Below are 20101 nucleotides of genomic sequence, written 5' to 3'. Positions count from 1 at the left end.
ATGGAGCTGGGATTCAAACCCAGTGCCCTACCCACTATGTTGGTGACCAAAGGATCCTCTGAAGATTAATGAAATGAATCAGAGAATGGTCAGTTTAGTGACTAACTGTAAGTTATTTATAAAAATTATGAATTATTTTTATTAAGTATCAATAGGTATGTGAAAATTATTCCCATAACTATACATGCAAATATTAAATCTTAAATTAATTTTTTTCATCCTTTCATGGCTTTTGCTAAAGAACAATTTAAAAGAGGTCAATTTTGTGACTACAAACTCTAAAAATGTCACTTAGAAGCTCCTTTACTCACAGTGTCCCTTCATCTTCCAGAAACTAAATCATGCGCAGAATGTAAACAATAATATTAGATCACCATTTTTCTATTGACAACAGAATATTTGACCACAAATATATATATATAGTTTTTTAAATGTAGCCTCAAACCATAATTTTATACACATTCACTCATTTCCATATTTTTCATAAATAAGATTTCTTAAAAATACTCTGGTAGGATATAACTGTACTTTACAAAATTAAAATTACAGTGAGGAAAACAAATTCAAGATATTTGCATTCTAAGCTTTGTAGGAATGATAAACCAACTTTAAACTCCTGATAATAGAAATCTGTAAAACTGAATTAACCTATCATCCTAAAATATGCAATACACAATTAAATCAATCTTAAAATGCAGAAAATTTAGCCACCTAATTTGAGATTGTATCTCTTTTCATCTTGGAAATCTGATATACCAATTCAAAATTACTATTCAAATTACCATCAGAATTCCTGAAACCCTATTTGCAGTAAAGATTCCAATTGCATCTGATTTTATGTCACTTCAAGGCAAATTCCTCTGCTTTAAGACAAGTTTAGCCTCTTCTTGAGTTTGTATCTAAATTTACAATCGAGAAAACTCAGATTGAGAGCTTTTAGTTCCGCCCGCTCACACCTCCTTTTTTCCCTCCCCCACTCCTCACCCCCAGACAACCAAAAATAAACACCCACACTAGCAATACATGAACTGACCAATCTTAGGCTCCCATGGTCTTAAGACAACCAGAAAAAACAAAGATGGAAGAATCACTGCTTTGCAAACAAGGCCTTAATTAGGTATGTAAATAAAAATCCCTTTACTGCTAGATCCCCAAGTCCTTCTGAAGAAACATTTCCCAACTACTTATCACATTTACACAACACAAACATCAACATGCAGCCTCTACCAAAGAGAGATCTGAACATATACCTATACGTTGGAAATCCTCTCAGATCAGATGCTCATATTTAACTGATGGACGCATCATCGCCCAGGAGCCCATGTCTTAAAAATTATTCTTTAATAATCTAATAACAAATATCTTTCCCATTCTGTCCCGGAAGACCAAAAGACTAGGAAAAAAAATCAGTTAAAAGAAAAGCCACCATAACCATTCCATCAGTCTAAGTCAAGATTTAATTGTACAACAGTAATCTAAAATATTGACTAATTCCTTTGGAAACAAATTACTCCTAACAGTGCTTTTCTGAATGCAAGTCAAGCATTCATTTATGCTATCTTATATTTTTGCCTCTTTATGCTTTCTATTTCAAAGACTTATAAACTGGGTGAAACCCACAGTTCATTACAACAAGAAGGATTCACAGAGAGGTTGGAATATACAAATATGCAGGCCTGAAACTTTTGAAACCTGAAATATTCAAGCAAGAAATCTCACTAAAGAACATTTCAAGTAGGAAGTAAAAAAAAGCACAATGTTTGAGGCTGTAGCTCAGTGTCTTTATCCCTTAGATGAACCATGAAAATAGGCACTAGCCTGTGAGGACAGAACCTACAAACACGGAGTCTTATGATAATTTGGCAGCAGACTTAAGAAGAAACTTAATATTCTCTGCCTTGCCACTCCATTCCCTTCTTATTTGTTCTTCAGATGAAGTTATGTTTTTTGAGACAGGAGATTTTCATGTTTTCTTAGCCTCATAATAGGAACAAGTGGTTGCAGGAAATTTAAAAAAAAAAGAAAAGAAAAAAAAGGCCCTGGAGAAAGAAGACAACCTATCTAAGTGGAGCTAGGGTCAACAACTATGTAAGCTCAAAGGAAGTTTTGTCAGCCTAACTAAGGAGATAGATGCATTGCAACTGGACTGCCATAAAATCACTTTAAATATCCACTGTGGCAAAGAGAGCCTGAAATACCTATTATGGACTTAGGGGAGGTGATCGATATTTTAAACACTCTTCAAAAAGTTAAGGAATTCCTTGTGGGTTTTTTTTTCATTCCACTAATTCATTGGTGAATATTGCTAGTTTCGAAATAAATAAGATCTCAAAGAAGGGATAGGAATATCTATAAAGATTCTATTCCAGGAAAGCTTGCAGACACTGAATTCACTGATTTTAAGCTTAACTCCTCTAGTGGTGACTGAAGGGAAAGACACACATGCCTTATGGAATATGTAAGTGGCATGATAAATTGATTCACAAACTTAATAACAGCCCAGAACTTTCTGATGCTGTTCGTATCCGAACAGGCCTGTCACACAGATGGTGGGGAAAGTTTGGGTCCACGTTTTCAAACTGTGCACTAAAACTGAATACCCCAGTCAATGGACTAAAACTTCATGTATTCTCTGGATAATTTATACTGATGCCTCTCACCTCACTTTCTAACTACCATAACCCTTGCAAAGTACCCCAATGAAGAATGCCTGAAAGCAAAAGAGGTAAATACACAGGTATGATAAAAACAGCAACAAGAAAAGAATGCCCGAAAACAGTCAGATGAGTAACTGGGTACTTGTTTGAAATATGACTTAGAAATGGATTTTTTTAGGCCTAAGATAAATCGAGAGTTTCTTTCAGGATAAGAAATAATTTCTTATTATCTCTCAGGCTGATGGTTTGGCAGGTTACACAGCTATCTAAAATATTCTCATTTTTGATTTATTATAGCTATGTAAAGCTTTGATGAAGTACATATTCCTGAATATGAACATGATATCAAGCTATTAAATGTGAATATTCAGAAATATGATCATTTCACATGCCCTTAAAAAACCAGCCACACATCATTCACATGAAGCCATCCAAGAGGCAGTTTCCAACACATACTCTGTTTTAATATTGTATGATTCTTCTTTTACAGATGATTTGCCAGTAAAATGACGACAAAATGAAAACATTTTACCCCATTTCTTCATATATGAGAAAATTAACTCTCATCATTTCACAATTATTCCTACCAATATGTATTGTTCTATTCCCTTAGGCAAAACAATTTAACATACTTAAAGCTTTGTTCTTTAAGTTACTTTAAATGAATGTCTTATTTGGACTTCACAGTGATGAGAATGGCTGGTAAAGGTTTCCGTCTCTGGTCCCCTGATGCTGCCCTCAGTGGTCACCCTGCCCGCCGACACTGGTCTGGGGCAGGCCAGTCCAGGGCCCTGCAGTGGTCTGTGCACACCCCAAGTCCAGTCCATACTGCAACAGCTGCCATGCTCACACGTGAAGCCAAATTCCACAGGAGAGAAAGGAAGGACTGCTGGCTTTTATCTTATTTGCTCTATAAAATCTACTTAAACACTAGAATGACTTTCCTATACATAACTGAGATTTCTTTTTGACTGCCTATTGATATGGACAGAGACGAGTTTCACATACAAATGAACCTTTTTCAGAGATTTTTTCTTTTTGGCTGAGTCAGCAAAGTTTCTCCTTTTAACAGAGACCGTTTTCCATAATGTGAAGGTATTTACTCAAAAAGGAAAATACAGACTACTTACATGTAAAAACAATCACTGCCGCTATGAAAGTTACCAGTTAACTCCTGTCAGAAACAACTGATTTTATTATTGTATCTCTTACCAGAAATTTCATATCATTATCGGTTTTAAAAGGTTTTCCTCACACATACTGGAATATTGCACCAAACAAACAATTTTATGACATGGGGTTTTGTGTTTGTTTTTTAAGAACTATGATTAAAGATCATCACGGTGATTGAGAAATGATGGTTAGGGTTTGGTTTATGCATGGAATTCTAAGATCGATAATCTATCGAACTTCTAATGAAACTTATGCTCTACCGTCTTAAGGCTTGATAAGGAATAAATAAGCAAAAAGATCATCTTTGAAGAAGAAATTTTTCAATAGAATAAAATAAAAATAAATACAATATAAAACATACCGTTTTATGAAGCTTTAAAAATATATAGTACTTAAATAAACATGCACACCAGCTAATGATACACACAAATAGCTTTACCTATATGTTTAGACTTAGGTATACATGCACTGAAGTAGGTATTTCTACTTACATAAAATTTATGTAAATATTCATATGTATTATACAGAAATCATTGAACAGTACTATGTTTGAAATATATACTTAATCTTTACAAAGTTAATGAATTTCACATTATCTTCCAAACAAGGCTGTATATTTGTAAACAGTAAGTATCTTTTATTTCTTTATATTTTAATGGTGAAAGTCACACAAATATTAGGCACACAAATTATTTTGCTATTTAGTGACACTCCAGGCCAATGCTGCATTGAAGCAAATTTGGTTATATTTAGTAACAAAAGGAAAGTAAAATAAAGGAAATTATTTCAAATGCTCATGGCTTATAGAGCAAAATAATTACAATTGCTCCTGTGCTGTGAAGAACAATCAAAAAGGAAAAATACACTCAAAGCATAAATATGTCATGCACACATGAACATGTATACTGTGCATCTACATATGCATCTCTGTGAAATAACACCAGTCTATGAATGGTATAATAACCTAGCAACATCAGCCCCTCAGTGAGGGTGAATTCATAAGTCAAATTACCTAAACAAGAAATAGAAGAGTAGTTTCACAGATCTGACAACTGAAATCATAACCACCTAGAAACACCGGGTACAGTGATGAAGAAACAAGGTGCAAAGTAAACAGTGAGAAGGCAGCCACTCACCTTCGGTGCCATTGGGAGTCATGGAATTACTATTTATATGAGAGTTATCGAGTTTGGGGGATTCACTACTACCACTCAGACGGCTATGCGGGCTGGTTAGATCCTGCATTTCCATAGACCTAAAGACAAGAAGCCTTTCGTTTGACAGATGTACCAAATTCATAACCCCACTATTTAATGCGCTAACGACTTGACACCTCCTTTGAAACACATTCGCACAAAAGTCCCATTGTATCTATTTTCTTCGACTCCAAATAGTTCCCTCTTACATTTTCAGCCATCCTTTCAAAATGTGGACTATTAAAAGATGTCAGTGACCTTACCTATCCAGCCACATCATATGGAGTTTTTTGGTTTTTTTAAAAAATTTCTCTTTCTCTCCTTCAATAGCTCATCAAGTGCCAAGATCTAATGAGACGATTCCATCTGTTTTTATTATCAAAGAAAACAGACCGTCCTGCTTTTCTTTTTAGATGGGGGGGGGGAAACCCTAAGGTGTTATTTTTCTAAAACACGAAAGTGTAAAATTGAAAAAAAAAATTCACTTTTCTATGGAATCTCTTTCATCTAATAAATTAGCACTAGGAACTCCCTTATAATTTACCGCCCAATTGTAATTTAATGGGTCTCCAAACCAAATAAAACACTTAAAGCCTATAGTCCAATGACAGGGAATGAGATAGCCCTGATGCATGTGTTTACTCTGGCAAACTGCTTAATTGTTCCTCTGTTTCCCTTGAAACAAATGCAGCATTAAAACATTCTGATGTCGGCTCACTTGTTTGCTTTGTGGATTACATACAGCCAGCCCAAGTGAGGAGGGATCAGGCCGGCATACAGTGAGTGCCCAGGAACAAGAGCACTCAGGATACCTCAGCTGTCACCTACTTGGGGAAATCAGAACAATGCCACTGCCCTGCTCAAATTGGGCATTTTTACAACACAAAACATCGAAATCTTCCCGGAAAGTTCTTTGGCTCAGCAGTTACTCTATAGGGGACAGAAGCCCCTATTCATGTTCACAGTTGCAGAACCATCCATTTCTATTTCACCTTTTCTTAATGAAGAGAGGAGACCATTTCTTTAAAGTGACTAAAAACACACCTAGATACAGTTCTGTTCTCTGCCAGCCAAGAGTTTGGAAGTCTAAGGCCTATTCACTTTATGCTAAACTTTGTTTTTCTTTAAAAAAAAAAAAAAAAAAAAAAGACGGGGGTTAATATTACATGTGTATGAACCTAAGACTGTCTGCTCCTCACCCCCACCGGGTCAATAAAAGCTAGTCAATTTGGAGGTTGCACTTAGACTGCAAATGTCAGCTTTTATAACGAAGAACGTGAACTGTTTTACTTCTAAAGTGAGTTTTGACTTCCCCAAGTCTTTGGGATTCAAATGAGAAATGGCTTAAAATCCAACTTTTCTCCCCTAATTCTCAATACACATTCAGAGTTTTCCTAACCCCAGAAAATACAGCCCCTAATCATTTTCAAATCCAGCCTTCTCTTCCCTTTCTACATATTTAACATTTTTTTTTCTTTTACAAACACACACACACACACATTGTTAAGTAATTTCCAACCAAGGCTATAAATAGAAATAATTAAGAAATACTAGACAAAAATAGATAGGGGGTCACAGAGAGGTAATCTCCCCAAATGTCAAATATCAACAGTATCCTTACCTGCAACTTGAGGAAACAGCAACATCTGAACTGGTTTGAGATGTTTGCACCTGTGATCAGGGGTAAAAAATTAGAAGCTGTTGTTACTCTGCTTCAGTGTCAGCTCTTAATTATACAGAGCACATGGCTCAGGACGACAATGCTCTCTTTTAACCAAAAGAGAAAAAGGAGGATTCTGCAGCGGTGAAAGGCATATTGTCTTTAAGTTGAGGTCTCCACTGTTGTTTCCTCCTCCAGGTCTACCCTCCTCCTCCCCTTGTGGGGGGGGAGGGGGAGAGGCAGCCAAATGACGGGATAGTGATTCATCACTGGCCTATGACAGCTGCAAACGGGATTACCCCTCCCCCAATCAACATGCAAAGCAGCCTTACCCAGGCAGCTTGGAAAAGGTACTTGAAAAAAGATAGCTATTAGCAAAATGAGCATGTTTCACAGCAGCAGTTCAAGCATTAACCCTCCAGCATCCTCAGATCTTTCATCTTCTGCTATCACCAGCTGAAATAGAGTTCCCGCCCATGAGTTTGACTCCAGACAGTGTTTTTCCTTATGGTGATGGTTTTGTCCTATATTTGCTATTTGTCATTGAACAGTTTACTCCAAACAGCTTCTGGGCAACTTGCAGGCAATGCCAGACTCAACGAACGGCTCAAGGCAAGTTCTTACCCATCATGGAGCCCTGCACTCATTCACCCAAGCAAACCGAAAATTCGGTGAATTGTTTAAGTTCAAGGGAAATCCATGCCTGCCTGGTGAAATAGCCAGAGCAGTTCGCTTTCTGTTTAATTTTTCATCTTTTAAATCAGGAGAGAGAATGGAGAGTTGAATAATCAGTTCAGTATCTCAGTTGGCCAGAGTTCCAGTCTCTTTTGTCCCCAGAGGAATCTGTATTTGGGCTTTCGCTGAACGACTAACTTAGCCTGCAGGCTTTGCTAGTCACTGTTCTTCCTCCAGAGGCAGCAAGGTGATCAACTCAGGTGAGGGTGGGCTGCTGGCTCACCAGCTCAGGCAAATGCCTGACTCTGAGGTAAAGAACCTTCTGCATAACGTTTAAAAGGACTCAGAAATCTAGATCTTTGATGTGCATTTTCATTCAACCAGAACAGACATCATTTAAGGTTACAGAGCAAAGATGAAAAAACTGAAGCATCTCAAATGGCATAAAAGTTATCCAACCAAGTATCTTCTATTGAGTCCTGCTATTTTTTAATCATGATTTATGACACTAAGTAGTACTACCTTTTTGGCAGGAATAAAAGCATCATTAAAGTCTAAATATCTTGGTCTAATATTACGTGAAATTCCTAGGTCTACTTTTCGAGAATATGTGCAGGATGCAAAATAATTTGAAAGAGATGCCTGCGTATTCAATGAAAAGTATTTGAATGCCTGCAAGGTAGGTCATTTGATGCTAACAGCCTTCTGCAATTTTTTGTTAAATTTTCTCACACAAGAGTAAATGTTTCCATTTAGAAACTACAGTGATATACCTCAAGGATAAATTTCCTTTCCCCCCCATTTCCATTTTTATACACCTGGAATAAATTATAGGTGAGAACTAACTTAGTTTTAAGAACTCTCTTGGCTTAATTATGTGAAAGAGTATGTAAAACATCCTTTCTGTTACATGTTAAAATACATTCCTATTTTAACATTGGCTAGATACTATAATTTTAGAAACGTAATGTTAGTTTCCTTATATACTTTCAAAGTTTGATATTTTTATTTGAGGTTTAACCTATTCTATTTAAATTTCAAAGTCAAATCTGTTAATAAAAAATGAACTTCAAAATAGGAATTACTCTAACACGTTTTCTCACTGAAAACAAATGCATTTTCACAACATACTTTTTTTGTGTGCTGGCTAGACTTTACTGTACTTTGTACAACTTTTGATTCCACATCCATGATCTTCATTTCATTAAGTATACTTCAGATATTCTTTTGTGTCTCAAGGATTATTTAAACCATGTGTTGTGTGTTACTGTTTTTAAAAATGACTCTTTAATCAAAATAACTTTAAAACAACTAATCCTCACTTAGGTTGGTCAGCTGAATCCACATCGTGGTCCAGGAAAAATAAATCTACTCTCAAGAATGCGAATGCAGACAACAATTAGACACAGATGTGAGCAAAATTAGTTACAGTTTACAAAATGCTACACTTCACATGCTTTTAGTTTTTTATGTGTAGTACAAGATTACAGCACAGTAAGGAAACATGGTCTTGTAATGACTTATCTAAAAAGAACACCTATTTCTGATTGGCGCTGATTTTCTCTTATGTTTGCCAAAATCTCTGGAAGGTTCTGGGTTTTCAAGGTCTCAAACATAATGTGCTGCAAAAATAATTAATTAGGCATCTTTCCATTCAAAAGAGAAAAAAAAATATTTCATGGTTTTTAGAAAAATGCTGTTAGGCATTCAGTAAGTTCATGTTTTCTGCTTTATATCCATAAACCTAATATGTTCCTTGTCTCCTCCTAATCTGGTATTTTTTAATTCAAATGCTCCTAGGAGTGCAAAAATATTTCCCATAACATTATAAATGGTCATCTTAGATTACAATGAAGTCATTTCACTTTAATGCTTTTTAAAACTCTTTGTAGAGAATACTCAAGTAGCGTACTGACAGAGTTGTGAAAATAGAGGAAAAAAAAAAAGAGAACTTTTTAGAATTTCAATTCAAGAATCCTCAACTAGTAACTTTGACTTCTGATTAGTTAATGAGGTCTTTTAAGTTTGCCTTTTTTCTAATTAAATTTCTAATTCTTCACAGATGTAACTTTTGTTGATGTTCAATTTGTCTCTCTCATTTTGTTAAACCTCACATAGTACTTCGCCAATCCATTGAATAGCCACATTAAATCTGTTAATACCATGCTCTTCAACCCCAGAAATTATTTCCAGAAGGCAAACTTGCTTTGAGAGATCATCAAACAAGACTTAAGGTACACATTTTATCACATTTTTCCCTACCACAGAGCTCAGGATGCAGAGCAAAATTCATGACTTTTGCACTGTTTATTATACTTTGCTAAATTACAAATCAAAAGCATCTGACAGAAGATCATGTATGAAGCCAAAAAGTTAATAATGTTCTGTGAAAAGTAAACTGTAAATGGAAAGGGATTCTAAATCTCAACAGCAGAGAGCAAATAAAATGTAGGTACTTGTCTAAATTATGGGTTTTCCATTGGCTCTTTTGCTTGCTAGAAGCAATTTTTATAAAATGAGTATAATTTTAAACTTTTTTAACTCAAAAGAAATTTTCAAAGTGAAAGTACTGAACTTATCTAAATAAATAGAGTTGGCAGGCAAGCTAGTTTTGCCCAACCACAGATCAACATGAGGACTCCCAAATTTGAAAGACAATGGCAATTTTCTAATCAGAATGTATTTTATAGAGGGGGGAAAAAAGGTGCCTTAGGCAGAAACCTGCTTTTAAATCAGAATATATTCTTGCTACAATGTTCCTCAATCAATATTTCCTACCATGATGTCAATGATGTAATAAAAGTCTAAACCTAAAATTGAAATGAACTTTCAGAAAAGGCAGATAGATGTCTTTTCAATGTTAATACTTATCTCCTTCTTTATCAAAGACTCCATAAAATGAATGCTTTAAAACCCCTGATTTCTAGTGATATATACTGTATCACTTTTTAAAGTATCTCGTTTAAAGAAAAGGACAAAATAGAGTTCCTAGGAAATCAAAAACATATTTAAAAGACTGATTCTACCTATAGTCTTCAAGGATTGTTTTTAAAATTAGCATTTAAGATGTTGAATGTATCAATAATACTTTGATGATTAAATGGAAGAAGGGGTTTATTCTCGCTGCAAGTGAGTTTTTGAAAGATATTCTTTACAAAATAAATTTCCAAATACAAGAGGAAACTTTGAGAAAATCATTTATTATGTCTATCAAACACCCAGAGCAGTTGACTTCCCTTTACAATTCTAACACTGAACAGTTGTTCTAAAACTGAACACTGGCTCAATTAGGCTGCTCTGTCACCGCGAAGAATTTTCAGGATTGAAAATCCATGGCTGTTTGCTCACTTACTGAACACTTTGGGCCTTAGGAGAACTCAAGCTGAGAGAAAGTCAAATATCAAATATTTGATAATGCAGAAAAGCATGACTTTTCTTGTGTGCATATCTTCAAATCCCAAACGGTGGGCTAAAAAACTCACACACGCCTAAAATAAAACCTACTCTGAAAAGACACATTAAAAAAACAATCCCCAGACTATAAAACTACACTGTGTCCTTAACTAGAGACTTTTTGTACCCTTGTCATTTTAAGAAATGAAACATAAAAACGATTGCCTACATTCAGTGACAGCTCTGAATTTATGGAATTCCTGCAAAAGCTGTGCTTAAATGTTTCAAAAACTCCTCCCAAGAAATATAAGCCCATGAGTCATTAGCAATTCATACACTCATTTTGAATGACAAATATTTTAAGTGGTAATTCAAAAGTTGAAGAATCTTGCTTTTAATTTCCAGGTCCATTCAAGTCCTATTAAGTGTCAATAAGTGAGAAATATCTTAATTTGGCAAATGTTTATTATTTCACCTTTTGAAGATGAGCCCGTTTAATATAATGTTTGGGAAATTTGTGTATTGAAACAAAAGGATTTCCTTCCTTAAAAAGGGGTTTCAATTTATTTTTGTTATCTGTTATCCTTTGAAAATGTTAATTCCTTCTTCCTTTTCTCCAATCCAACCAAAATGTGTAGGAAAAGCTATCTCTGTGTTAAAATGGATATAGACAGATACGGCTTTCATCAATATCATACAGTAATAGTTGAGATTTGTGCAGAAGAGAGCCATGAAGTGATCCCTTTACAAGAGTATAGCCCTGCAAGAAACTTTATATATATATATACGAAAACAAGTCATTGTTAACCATTAATTTCTAATTACCTCATAATGATTCTAATTGCTCAGCTAATTTGGGGGTTAAGAACTTATACTTTTATGATGGAGCCCAGTGGCCCATAAAGCACTGGGCACAAAGTGTCATAATCTTCCTCACGCCCTAATGTTTTTCTTTTAAAACAAATCAAAACAATAACTCAAAGCGCTCTTGTTATCTTGGGCTTTGCCCACAGGACAGCTGGTGTCACGCAGTACAATTTTTCAAACAGTCAGCTTGTACTTACAGCGCTTTACATCTGCTGCATCCACCAGTTTCCTGGGCTCCTTCGAATTTTCTGGTTTAGCAAACCTCCATTCCAGACATAGTTTTTGCTCCTGGAGGAGGACGCGGGAGGGTCTTAGGGGCTCCCGGCGGAGCCCGGCGCCGTTGGAAGCGGAGCGCGTCCGCTGGGGGAAGCCGGGCCGCGGGGACCGCCGCCTGGGCGCTGCTGCAGGCTCGGGCTGCCGAGCGACTGAGCGCACACGCTGGCCCCGGCGAGAAACCCGCCACACCGGACGGCAACAGGAAGGCTCCGAGTCGGAAGTGGCACTGGAGAGTTTCTACCTCGCCCCAAACTCGGAGCCATCAGCTCCCCCCGGTCTGTTTAGCCAGCGCCTTGAGCCCCGCGCTCTTTCGTTCTCTAAACGGCAGCAGCTGATAGCATCTGAGAAGCCCAGACAAAGAAACAGCACCATCTCATCTCTCGGTTTGTTTGCGCAGCCTTGTAGGTCTGCCCGTGGAGCCTCGGGGCTTTTTTTGTTTTTGCAACGCAAACCACAGCTATTCTCTTGTCCTAACCTTATTGGTTTAAATGCAACAATTGAGAGGAGCCCTGCTCTCTCTGACTCAACCTTACTGCTCCCAAAAAATTTATTATGTAAATGAACGCGCCCCATGCTATCTGAATAAACAGCTGTGTGAGAATCAGGAGACACTGTCAACACACGTCTCTTGCTACAGCAGCTACCAATTACGAGCTTTGGGGAGTCGTTTCACGTTATCTTTCATAGTTTCCCAAAACTTGTTTTCAAGCCCTGAAACTTAGGGAATCGATACTCGGGAAGAAAAAAAAATTTCCCTGAATGTAACAACCAACAGGTCTGGGGGAAAATGAAAACTAGAATGGCTATTTCCATTTTAAATAAGTAAAGGGAGAGAAAAAGCAAACGTGTAAGCCATCAATATCAGCTTAACAATGAAAGCCTGGATGTTAGCTCTGCAGTGATTTCTAGAATGGCAAGTTTTACGGGAGCAATTTTTTTTTTTTTTTTGGATATGAACCAGATACTATTTCAGTGTTGATATTTTAAAATGATTTGGGGGGAGAAGATTTATTTTATCTAGAACTCTTTTCTTACAGTCTGTTCTTTTTAAGAAGAATTCCAACTAAATTCAATCTATGCATGCTAGTCTATAATGCTCACCTGAGTAGCTGAGCTATTCAGATTACAACTAAATTAAAGATTAAAATATTTACTTACTATCATGTTTTAGGCAAATAAATGACTTCAGTTATTAGATCAATGACTTAACCATTATATTGATTTCAAATATTTAAAGAAGGCATCACTTACATGGCTAATTATTATATTTGCCAGCCCTGTACCATAATTAAAATATAAATGTTTATTTTTGATACTACTCACTCACCATAACCAATTTTGTACTCTAAAATGGAATCTTTACACCCTTTGGATTTTCCTTCAAAGTATCTGACAGTAATACTATTCTATGGGTCTAGTCTTTTTATTATTAATAATAAGCATCTTCTTCATTAAGTCTCCTGCCTTGGTATGAAAAAACACTTTTAAAATCACAGTAACTTTTTAAATGATTTTATAATACATTTCAGATCATCAACTCATAAAACAAATAGACACAATTTTACCTTACCTTTACTTTGCTAATTTGTAAATGAAAGCACCATTCCGATGCAAACAAAACAAAAAGCTTCTAATGACCAAAATTCAATATAGACTTTCCCTCCAACTCCCCCCAAAAGGGTGCCAATGTAAATTCCTCAGAAGAGAACATTCTGTCAAACCTAAGAGACAGCTTAAACTGCACACTCACCTAGGATTTCATTCCGTATGGTACCAGCAAGGAAACCTGGGCTAGCCATCTACCATATTTGGGAAACCAAGTCAAAAATCAGTTGATTGCTATTGGATCTGTTCATGCAGCTAAATAGAATTATGTTACCATCTACAGAACTTTCTTAGACAAGAAGTATTGGTTATTCAATATACTAAAGTATATGTGCAGAAAATAAAATACAGCCTGTAATGGAGGTCTCTAGTGCCGTGAGATAAAATATAATGATATGTCAATTCAATCTATGATAGCAAACACCTGCACAGTAACTGCTTTTGCTATCATATTTATTGCTAAGCTCCATAAAATACAAAATTTGAGGTGCTGGTTGGAGAATTCAACTGTGTTTGAAACTTTACATTAAGCTATTGTGCCCATGCTTCCCATGATTTAAAAATTATTTTAGCTATAAAAAGATATAATATTATTTTTCTGATCCATGAAAGATTATACTGGCAAATCCAGAAGACAAACTATGAAGTCATCAGTATCTCACTTTTATATATAATTGCCTACATAGTAATCAAGTTTATCATATCACATTAGTTTTTATATTGAAATTCAATTATTTTTATTTGTATAACAAAATGAATCATTTTAAAATGAGGCATGTCATTATGAAGAAAACGATGAAAAGCATGATGACTGTAATGTGAGCACTAATTGATATGATATTGGTCATGCTGCATACTTATATAACAAAAAACTTAGTCATTGGCTACAAAAAAGTCATGTATATGACTTATTTTTTTTTACTTTTCAAAAGTGTATGCCATTTTTAAATGCTTTCCTTTTCTTAAAGCAAAATCAGATGGCCTAAAAACAATTACATGCTTATCCATAAATTTTGTCTGGTTATGACTTCAGAATATCAAATATATAATAAATACCATACAACTCACACCAAAATAAGTTATCCTCTGATAAATAGCCAAAATGTTAGTCATTACTAAGAAGATCTAGTTAGTAATGTACTGTTAACTTCCTATTTCTAAATTTTCACAACTATCATTTCATGACTTAACCATGTACTTTAAGGACCAAGGTGTTCCCTAAACAAAATCATACCCATTACAACAGAACTTAGGAAAATTTGCTGAAAACCCACTATTAGTAAAGACAGATAACAGTAGAGAACCTGCTACCTGACATTTCCTAGAAAAATGTCAACACATAAACATTATGAATAGGAGTAAAAAAATTTCTAATGACTTCACCCCACTAAAAAATAAATTTCATCTGGAAAAGGAAAACATTTGGAAAAGCCAGTTATAACAAAATGTTTGAATATCCTCATAAGGATGATACCTTTCATAAATCTCCAAACAAGCTTTATCATATTGATACAGAGCAAACTATTTTCTGGTTATATAGATATTTGCTTGGTTATATAGAAGTCTGAAATGTTGACAGAAGTTGTTAGTGCTGTTCAATGAACAGAGAAGATTAAATAAAAGCATGATTACAAGAATAAGCAAATATGCCTAATTTAAAAAGAAAAAATACAAGGGTCCATTAGAACAATTGAAAAGGTAAGTTGGAACTTTCCTAAAACTACATGAATATAACAGTTGATTAATCCAATTAAATATAACAAACAGTGAGAAAGCAACAAAGCTAAAAACATCTTCCCTTCCCTTTTTCCATTCCAGTAATGATAATAAAGTTTGAGTAGTTCTACAGTTTTCAACACAAGACAAACTCAGAAATTATTTTTTCTTCTATTTGTGTTTACTTTTAAATCATTTTAGAATTAACCATGCATGTGATTACCAAGTCTGATGCCAAGCATCTTTTACCTCTCTGGTTCTACCATTCTTTATTTTATGAAGATTCTTGTTCAACAATAATGGTACAGAAAGTTACATAAGAGAATTAGCACTTAAAGATCAATGCTTTCTCTGCAAAAGTGTTATCCTAGTTATTATTTCTTCCACATTCTTAAAGTCAATAATACCTGGATACAGTCAACATTTTGTGATTGAAACTGTTCAAAGTAAAACAGCAAATATTCCAAAATGTTTGGTACTTCCAGAGCTTCTGCTTCCAGATAACTCTTTTCCTCATGGTCCATGCCATGGCTCCACATTTCTGGCTTTTAACAGAACCTTTGGAACACTGTCTGGATGGCTGACATTACCATCCTTGCTGGCATGTGGAGTGGTCACTTCCATGACCTACTCTTTCCCCGCTGGCACGAGACCTGCAATGAGGGCCCCGCTCCCAGTAGCCTTCTGCTGAAACACGACCAAGTAAAACATCCTCTATTTATTTTAAGAATGATATTAAATCTGCCAAACTGAATGTCTACCAGTATTTTGCTAAATGTTTCCCATTCAAACTCCAATATGAATAGCTTTTAACAGTGAATTTAAGGAGGCAATTACTAACTAATCACTGCACCATGGAAAATTATTGTAATAAAAATTAGAGTCTTTATACCAACACAATATGGAAATATAACCTGTTTCCTGGCCCCCTAATAAGTACATTGGTTATTACATAAGAATAATAACCATTTATTTATGTAGGGTGAGAAACTTGCTATCTTATATAGTAATGACTGCCTACAGGATGTTTTTTTAAAAAATTATTATTCTTAATTAGAAAGTTTGAGCAGTACTTCTTGAAACTAATAATGATAACAGGGCAGCATTAGGTTTTTAAGATGAGAGAATAGGATGCTAGAGGTACTTCATCTAAAAGGAAAAAAAAGACATACTGGGTTTTCTATTTTAAAATCAACTGATTTCCCAAAATGGCAGAGTTACTTTTTCTTCCTTCTGCCAAAAATATGTAAATAATTGGTCTTGGAAGCATATGCTTAATCTGAGCAATAACTCTTTTGCTTTCTCACATTATAAAATGGATTTCTGTTGACATGAAGCAACCTGGAAAACCCACGTTGTCTCTTCCACTTTTTTTCCTCTAAGCCATGGGCAAAACCAATCTTGTCAGCACCTCCCAATACCTTTAAGAGGATCTGGAAATTTGCTCTGTTTTCCAGGTTTCATGACAGCTGAGTTCACAGTTTTTGAATTCTTTGGAAATGATGACTATCTCACAGAAGAAGGAAGGGAATTAGCGCTTATTAAGTGCTTACTACATGCCAGGCAGCAAGCTAGGCATTTTATGTACATTCTTCATTCATTTTCTAATCATTTTTCCATGATTCTAAGATCATAGCATCCGGTCCCATCACTTCATGGGAAGTAAATGGGGAAACAGTGGAAACAGTGGCTGACTTTATTTTTTTGGGCTCCAAAATCACTGCAGATGGTGATTGCAGCCATGAAGTTAAAAGACCCTTACTCCTTGGAAGGAAAGTTATGACCAACCTAGAGAGCAGGTTAAAAAGCAAAGACATTACTTTGTCAACAAAGGTCCGTCTAGTCAAGGCTATGGTTTTTCCAGTAGTCATGTATGGATGTGAGAGTTGGAATATAAAGAAAGCTGAGTGCCAAATTGATGCTTTTGAACTGTGGCATTGGAGAAGACTCTTGATAGTCCCTTGGACTGCAAGGAGATCCAACCAGTCCATCCTAAAAGAAATCAGTCCTAGGTGTTCATTGGAAGGACTGATGTTGAGGCTGAAACTCCAATATTTTGGCCACCTGATGTGAAGAGCTGACTCATTTGAAAAGACTCTGATGTTGGGAAAGTTTAAGGGCAGGAGGAGAAGGGGACGACAGAGGATGAGATGGTTAGATGGCATCACCGACTCAATGGCCATGAGTTTGGGTAAACTCCAAGAGTTGGTGATGGACAGGGAGGCCTGGTGTGCTGCAGTTCATGGGGTCACAAAGAGTCGGACACGACTGAGCGACTGAACTGAACTGAACTTCATTCACTTTAACACATAACATAACAGCTGATCTGTATGAATCCTGTTTTGTTTTGTTTTTTTAAATATGTTCCCCACCCCCCACCCCGGCCCGGTCTCCCACTATTTGTTCTGGAATCTGCCTCCTTTCTCTAGCACCATCAAAGTTACCACTAAACAGCAGATGGAGCACTGGAACATCACTGTGTCCTAGCTGTATCATCATTTTGGAGCAAGGTGACATCCAGTAAAGTTAATAAATCTAGAAAGGTGTGTGATATATTGGAATGGTATATTCAGTATAGAATAGACATCATCACTATACAATATCTGATTATTTACAAACACATACTGCAAGTTAGTGTGCTGGTTCAAAAATAAAGTATATACATTAAATGGGCTTCCCAGGTGGGGCTAGGGATAAAGAACCCACCTGCCAATGCAGAAGATATAAAAGACGCAGGTTCGATCCCTGGATCAGGAAGATCCCTGGAGAAGGGCATGGCAACCCACTCCAGTATTCTTGTCTGAAGAATCCCATGGACAGAGGAGCCTGGTGGGCTACAGTCCTTGGGGTTGCAGAGACGGACAGGACTGAAGCAACTTAGCACGCACGCACACACATACATTAAATAGTCAATAGGGGCAAAAATGTGATGAATCCTTAAACGTGAAATTGCCAAATCAGGAGAGATTTTTCTTTTCTCATTATTTACCCAAAAAAATGTGAATTATCTTCCTAAAGCAGGATTATAAATATTCCCAACTTTTTCTTTATAATAAAAAGAGCAGCTGAGGGTCTGATCTTAGTATGGGCAGGTCTATCAATTTTTTCCTTTTTGTATTCCTTTATTTCATTTATTCAATGTTATAGTGCTTTGAACTTAATAACTATCATAAACATTTGATTTATTCATCAGGGAAATAATTACATTCAAAATGCACTCCAATTCTCCTTATGTACTTTGAGGTGTGGTTTAAGCGCTCAGAATCAAGAGGATCTCTTATTGTTACAAAGGATTTGCCAGAAAAGGACAAATAAAAAACCCCAAATCTAATAACCTATAGAAAAATTTTTCTTCCTTCAAACAGCATTAACTTTTCCCCCCTCTAGTCTCCCAAATCGGAAAAGGAAAAAAAAAAAGAGTAACCTCTAAAGCTGTTTTAGACAGAAGGTCAGAATTCAAAGGATCAGTAACTCAATCCACAGGGTGCTGCAATCACATTGCTATTGGAAACACAATCAGAAGCAGCGTTCTTCTGCATGTTTTTATTAAGCCATGTCAATAGGTATACAATCTGGAGGTTTCTCTCTACTGTAAAGATTCATACTTGCAGGTGAGCCAGTTGCCCTGGCTTTTTGAATCTTACTTGAGAATGGTATCGATCAAGGAAAAAATAGTCTCTGCTTTACATGCTAAGGAAAACAATGGCTTCGGTTTGTTTGATAGTGAGAGTACCTTGCTGTGGCCAAAAGGTAAGTAAAGCTTCAAGTATTTTAGTCTTTAGATGCTCATAATTAATAAGAATTCTTATTTCAGATGGCCTAATATTGGGACTATTAGAGTGATTCTTTACATGTGTAGTTTATTTTCTTTTAAAAAACGGAAGTCTGGAGACCTCAGCCGCTCCTCTCAGGGCTTCTGTTTTAATATCACCAATGATTTGGTTTACCTGAATTACAAAGTAAAACCAAACACAGTCAGGGTTTTTTCTTGAAATCATATATTTTAAATGTGTATGATTCTTAAAAAACAATGCCCCAGTTGATAGGGAGTTACAGGCTGGTGTCTTGTTTTTTTAATCAATACGAACAAAAACAAATAGTTAACCAAGAGGTCAGAGAACCAGTAGAGGAGCTCTCTACCACGTGGTTAGCATCGACAGCCCCTGCTGAAAGATCCGCAAAACCCCCATTAGCTCTGGCCTCCTGGGAGAGCTGTTCACTTTTCTTCCTGTCCTTGCCTAAGAGGACTGCTCATCCCCACCAACACCACATGGCTGGTGAGGGCTACGGAGGAGGTGCAGGAGGACCAGGACACAAAGAGGAAAACAAGAAAGAAGTTATTTGAGACAATAATTAGAAAGTCAGCTCCATCCTAGGCCTTTTGAAAAGAATGAGAGTCCATGACTTTGACATTCTAAAGAAGAGAAAAGGATACCATTTTTAGATGTGCAAATTTCATATGTTTTTAATTTACAGTACAGTTACTTGTATGCTAATCACTTGTGGGAGGCATGGCGTTTGATCAATTTAAAAATAAAAAAAAGAATGACTTATCTCTCCACAAATACATTAATTGATGATTAATTGTACTCCAATGCTGAATTTGCCTGTTACTCCAGGTATCTCTTGACTTCCTACTTTTGTATTCCAGTCCACTATAATGAAAAGGATATCTTTTTTGGGTGTTAGTTCTAGAAGGCCTTGTAGGTCTTCATAGAACCCTTACACCTCAGCTTCTTCGACATTACTGGTCGGGGCATAGACTTGGATTACATTCAGAAAACTAAGATCATGGCATCTGGTCCCATCACCTCATGGCAAATAGATGGGAAATAATGGAAACACTGAGAGATTTTACTTTAGGGGGCTCCAAAATCACTGCA

The 20101-nt window shown here is 36.1% G+C and overlaps 1 protein-coding gene across 50 annotated transcripts in view; it reads right to left on the bottom strand.

The window, feature by feature from the left end:
* The window catches only part of EYA1 (EYA transcriptional coactivator and phosphatase 1), a 659176-nt gene that overhangs the window by 222916 nt on the left and 416159 nt on the right, over positions 1-20101 (bottom strand). For 19 of the 50 annotated variants that reach the window (XM_081501709.1, XM_081501707.1, XM_081501725.1 and 16 more), the window contains 2 exons: positions 6648-6697; positions 4967-5085 (listed from right to left, as the gene is read on the bottom strand). The exons of 10 other annotated variants lie outside the window; for them this stretch is intronic. In XM_081501709.1, the coding sequence (XP_081357835.1) occupies positions 4967-5085; positions 6648-6697 (169 nt within the window). Of the gene's footprint in view, positions 1-4966; positions 5086-6647; positions 6909-11818; positions 12527-20101 lie in introns of those variants that run through there. 21 more of the 50 variants (XM_081501735.1, XM_081501742.1, XM_081501734.1 and 18 more) reach the window with 5 other exon arrangements.

Source organism: Giraffa tippelskirchi, chromosome 6, assembly GCF_054371585.1.
Source record: "Giraffa tippelskirchi isolate mGirTip1 chromosome 6, T2T-mGirTip1v1.2.pri, whole genome shotgun sequence".
Lineage (NCBI taxonomy): Eukaryota > Metazoa > Chordata > Mammalia > Artiodactyla > Giraffidae > Giraffa > Giraffa tippelskirchi.
Note: the sequence above shows the minus strand (reverse complement) of the source record. Positions and strands in the feature narration are given on the sequence as shown.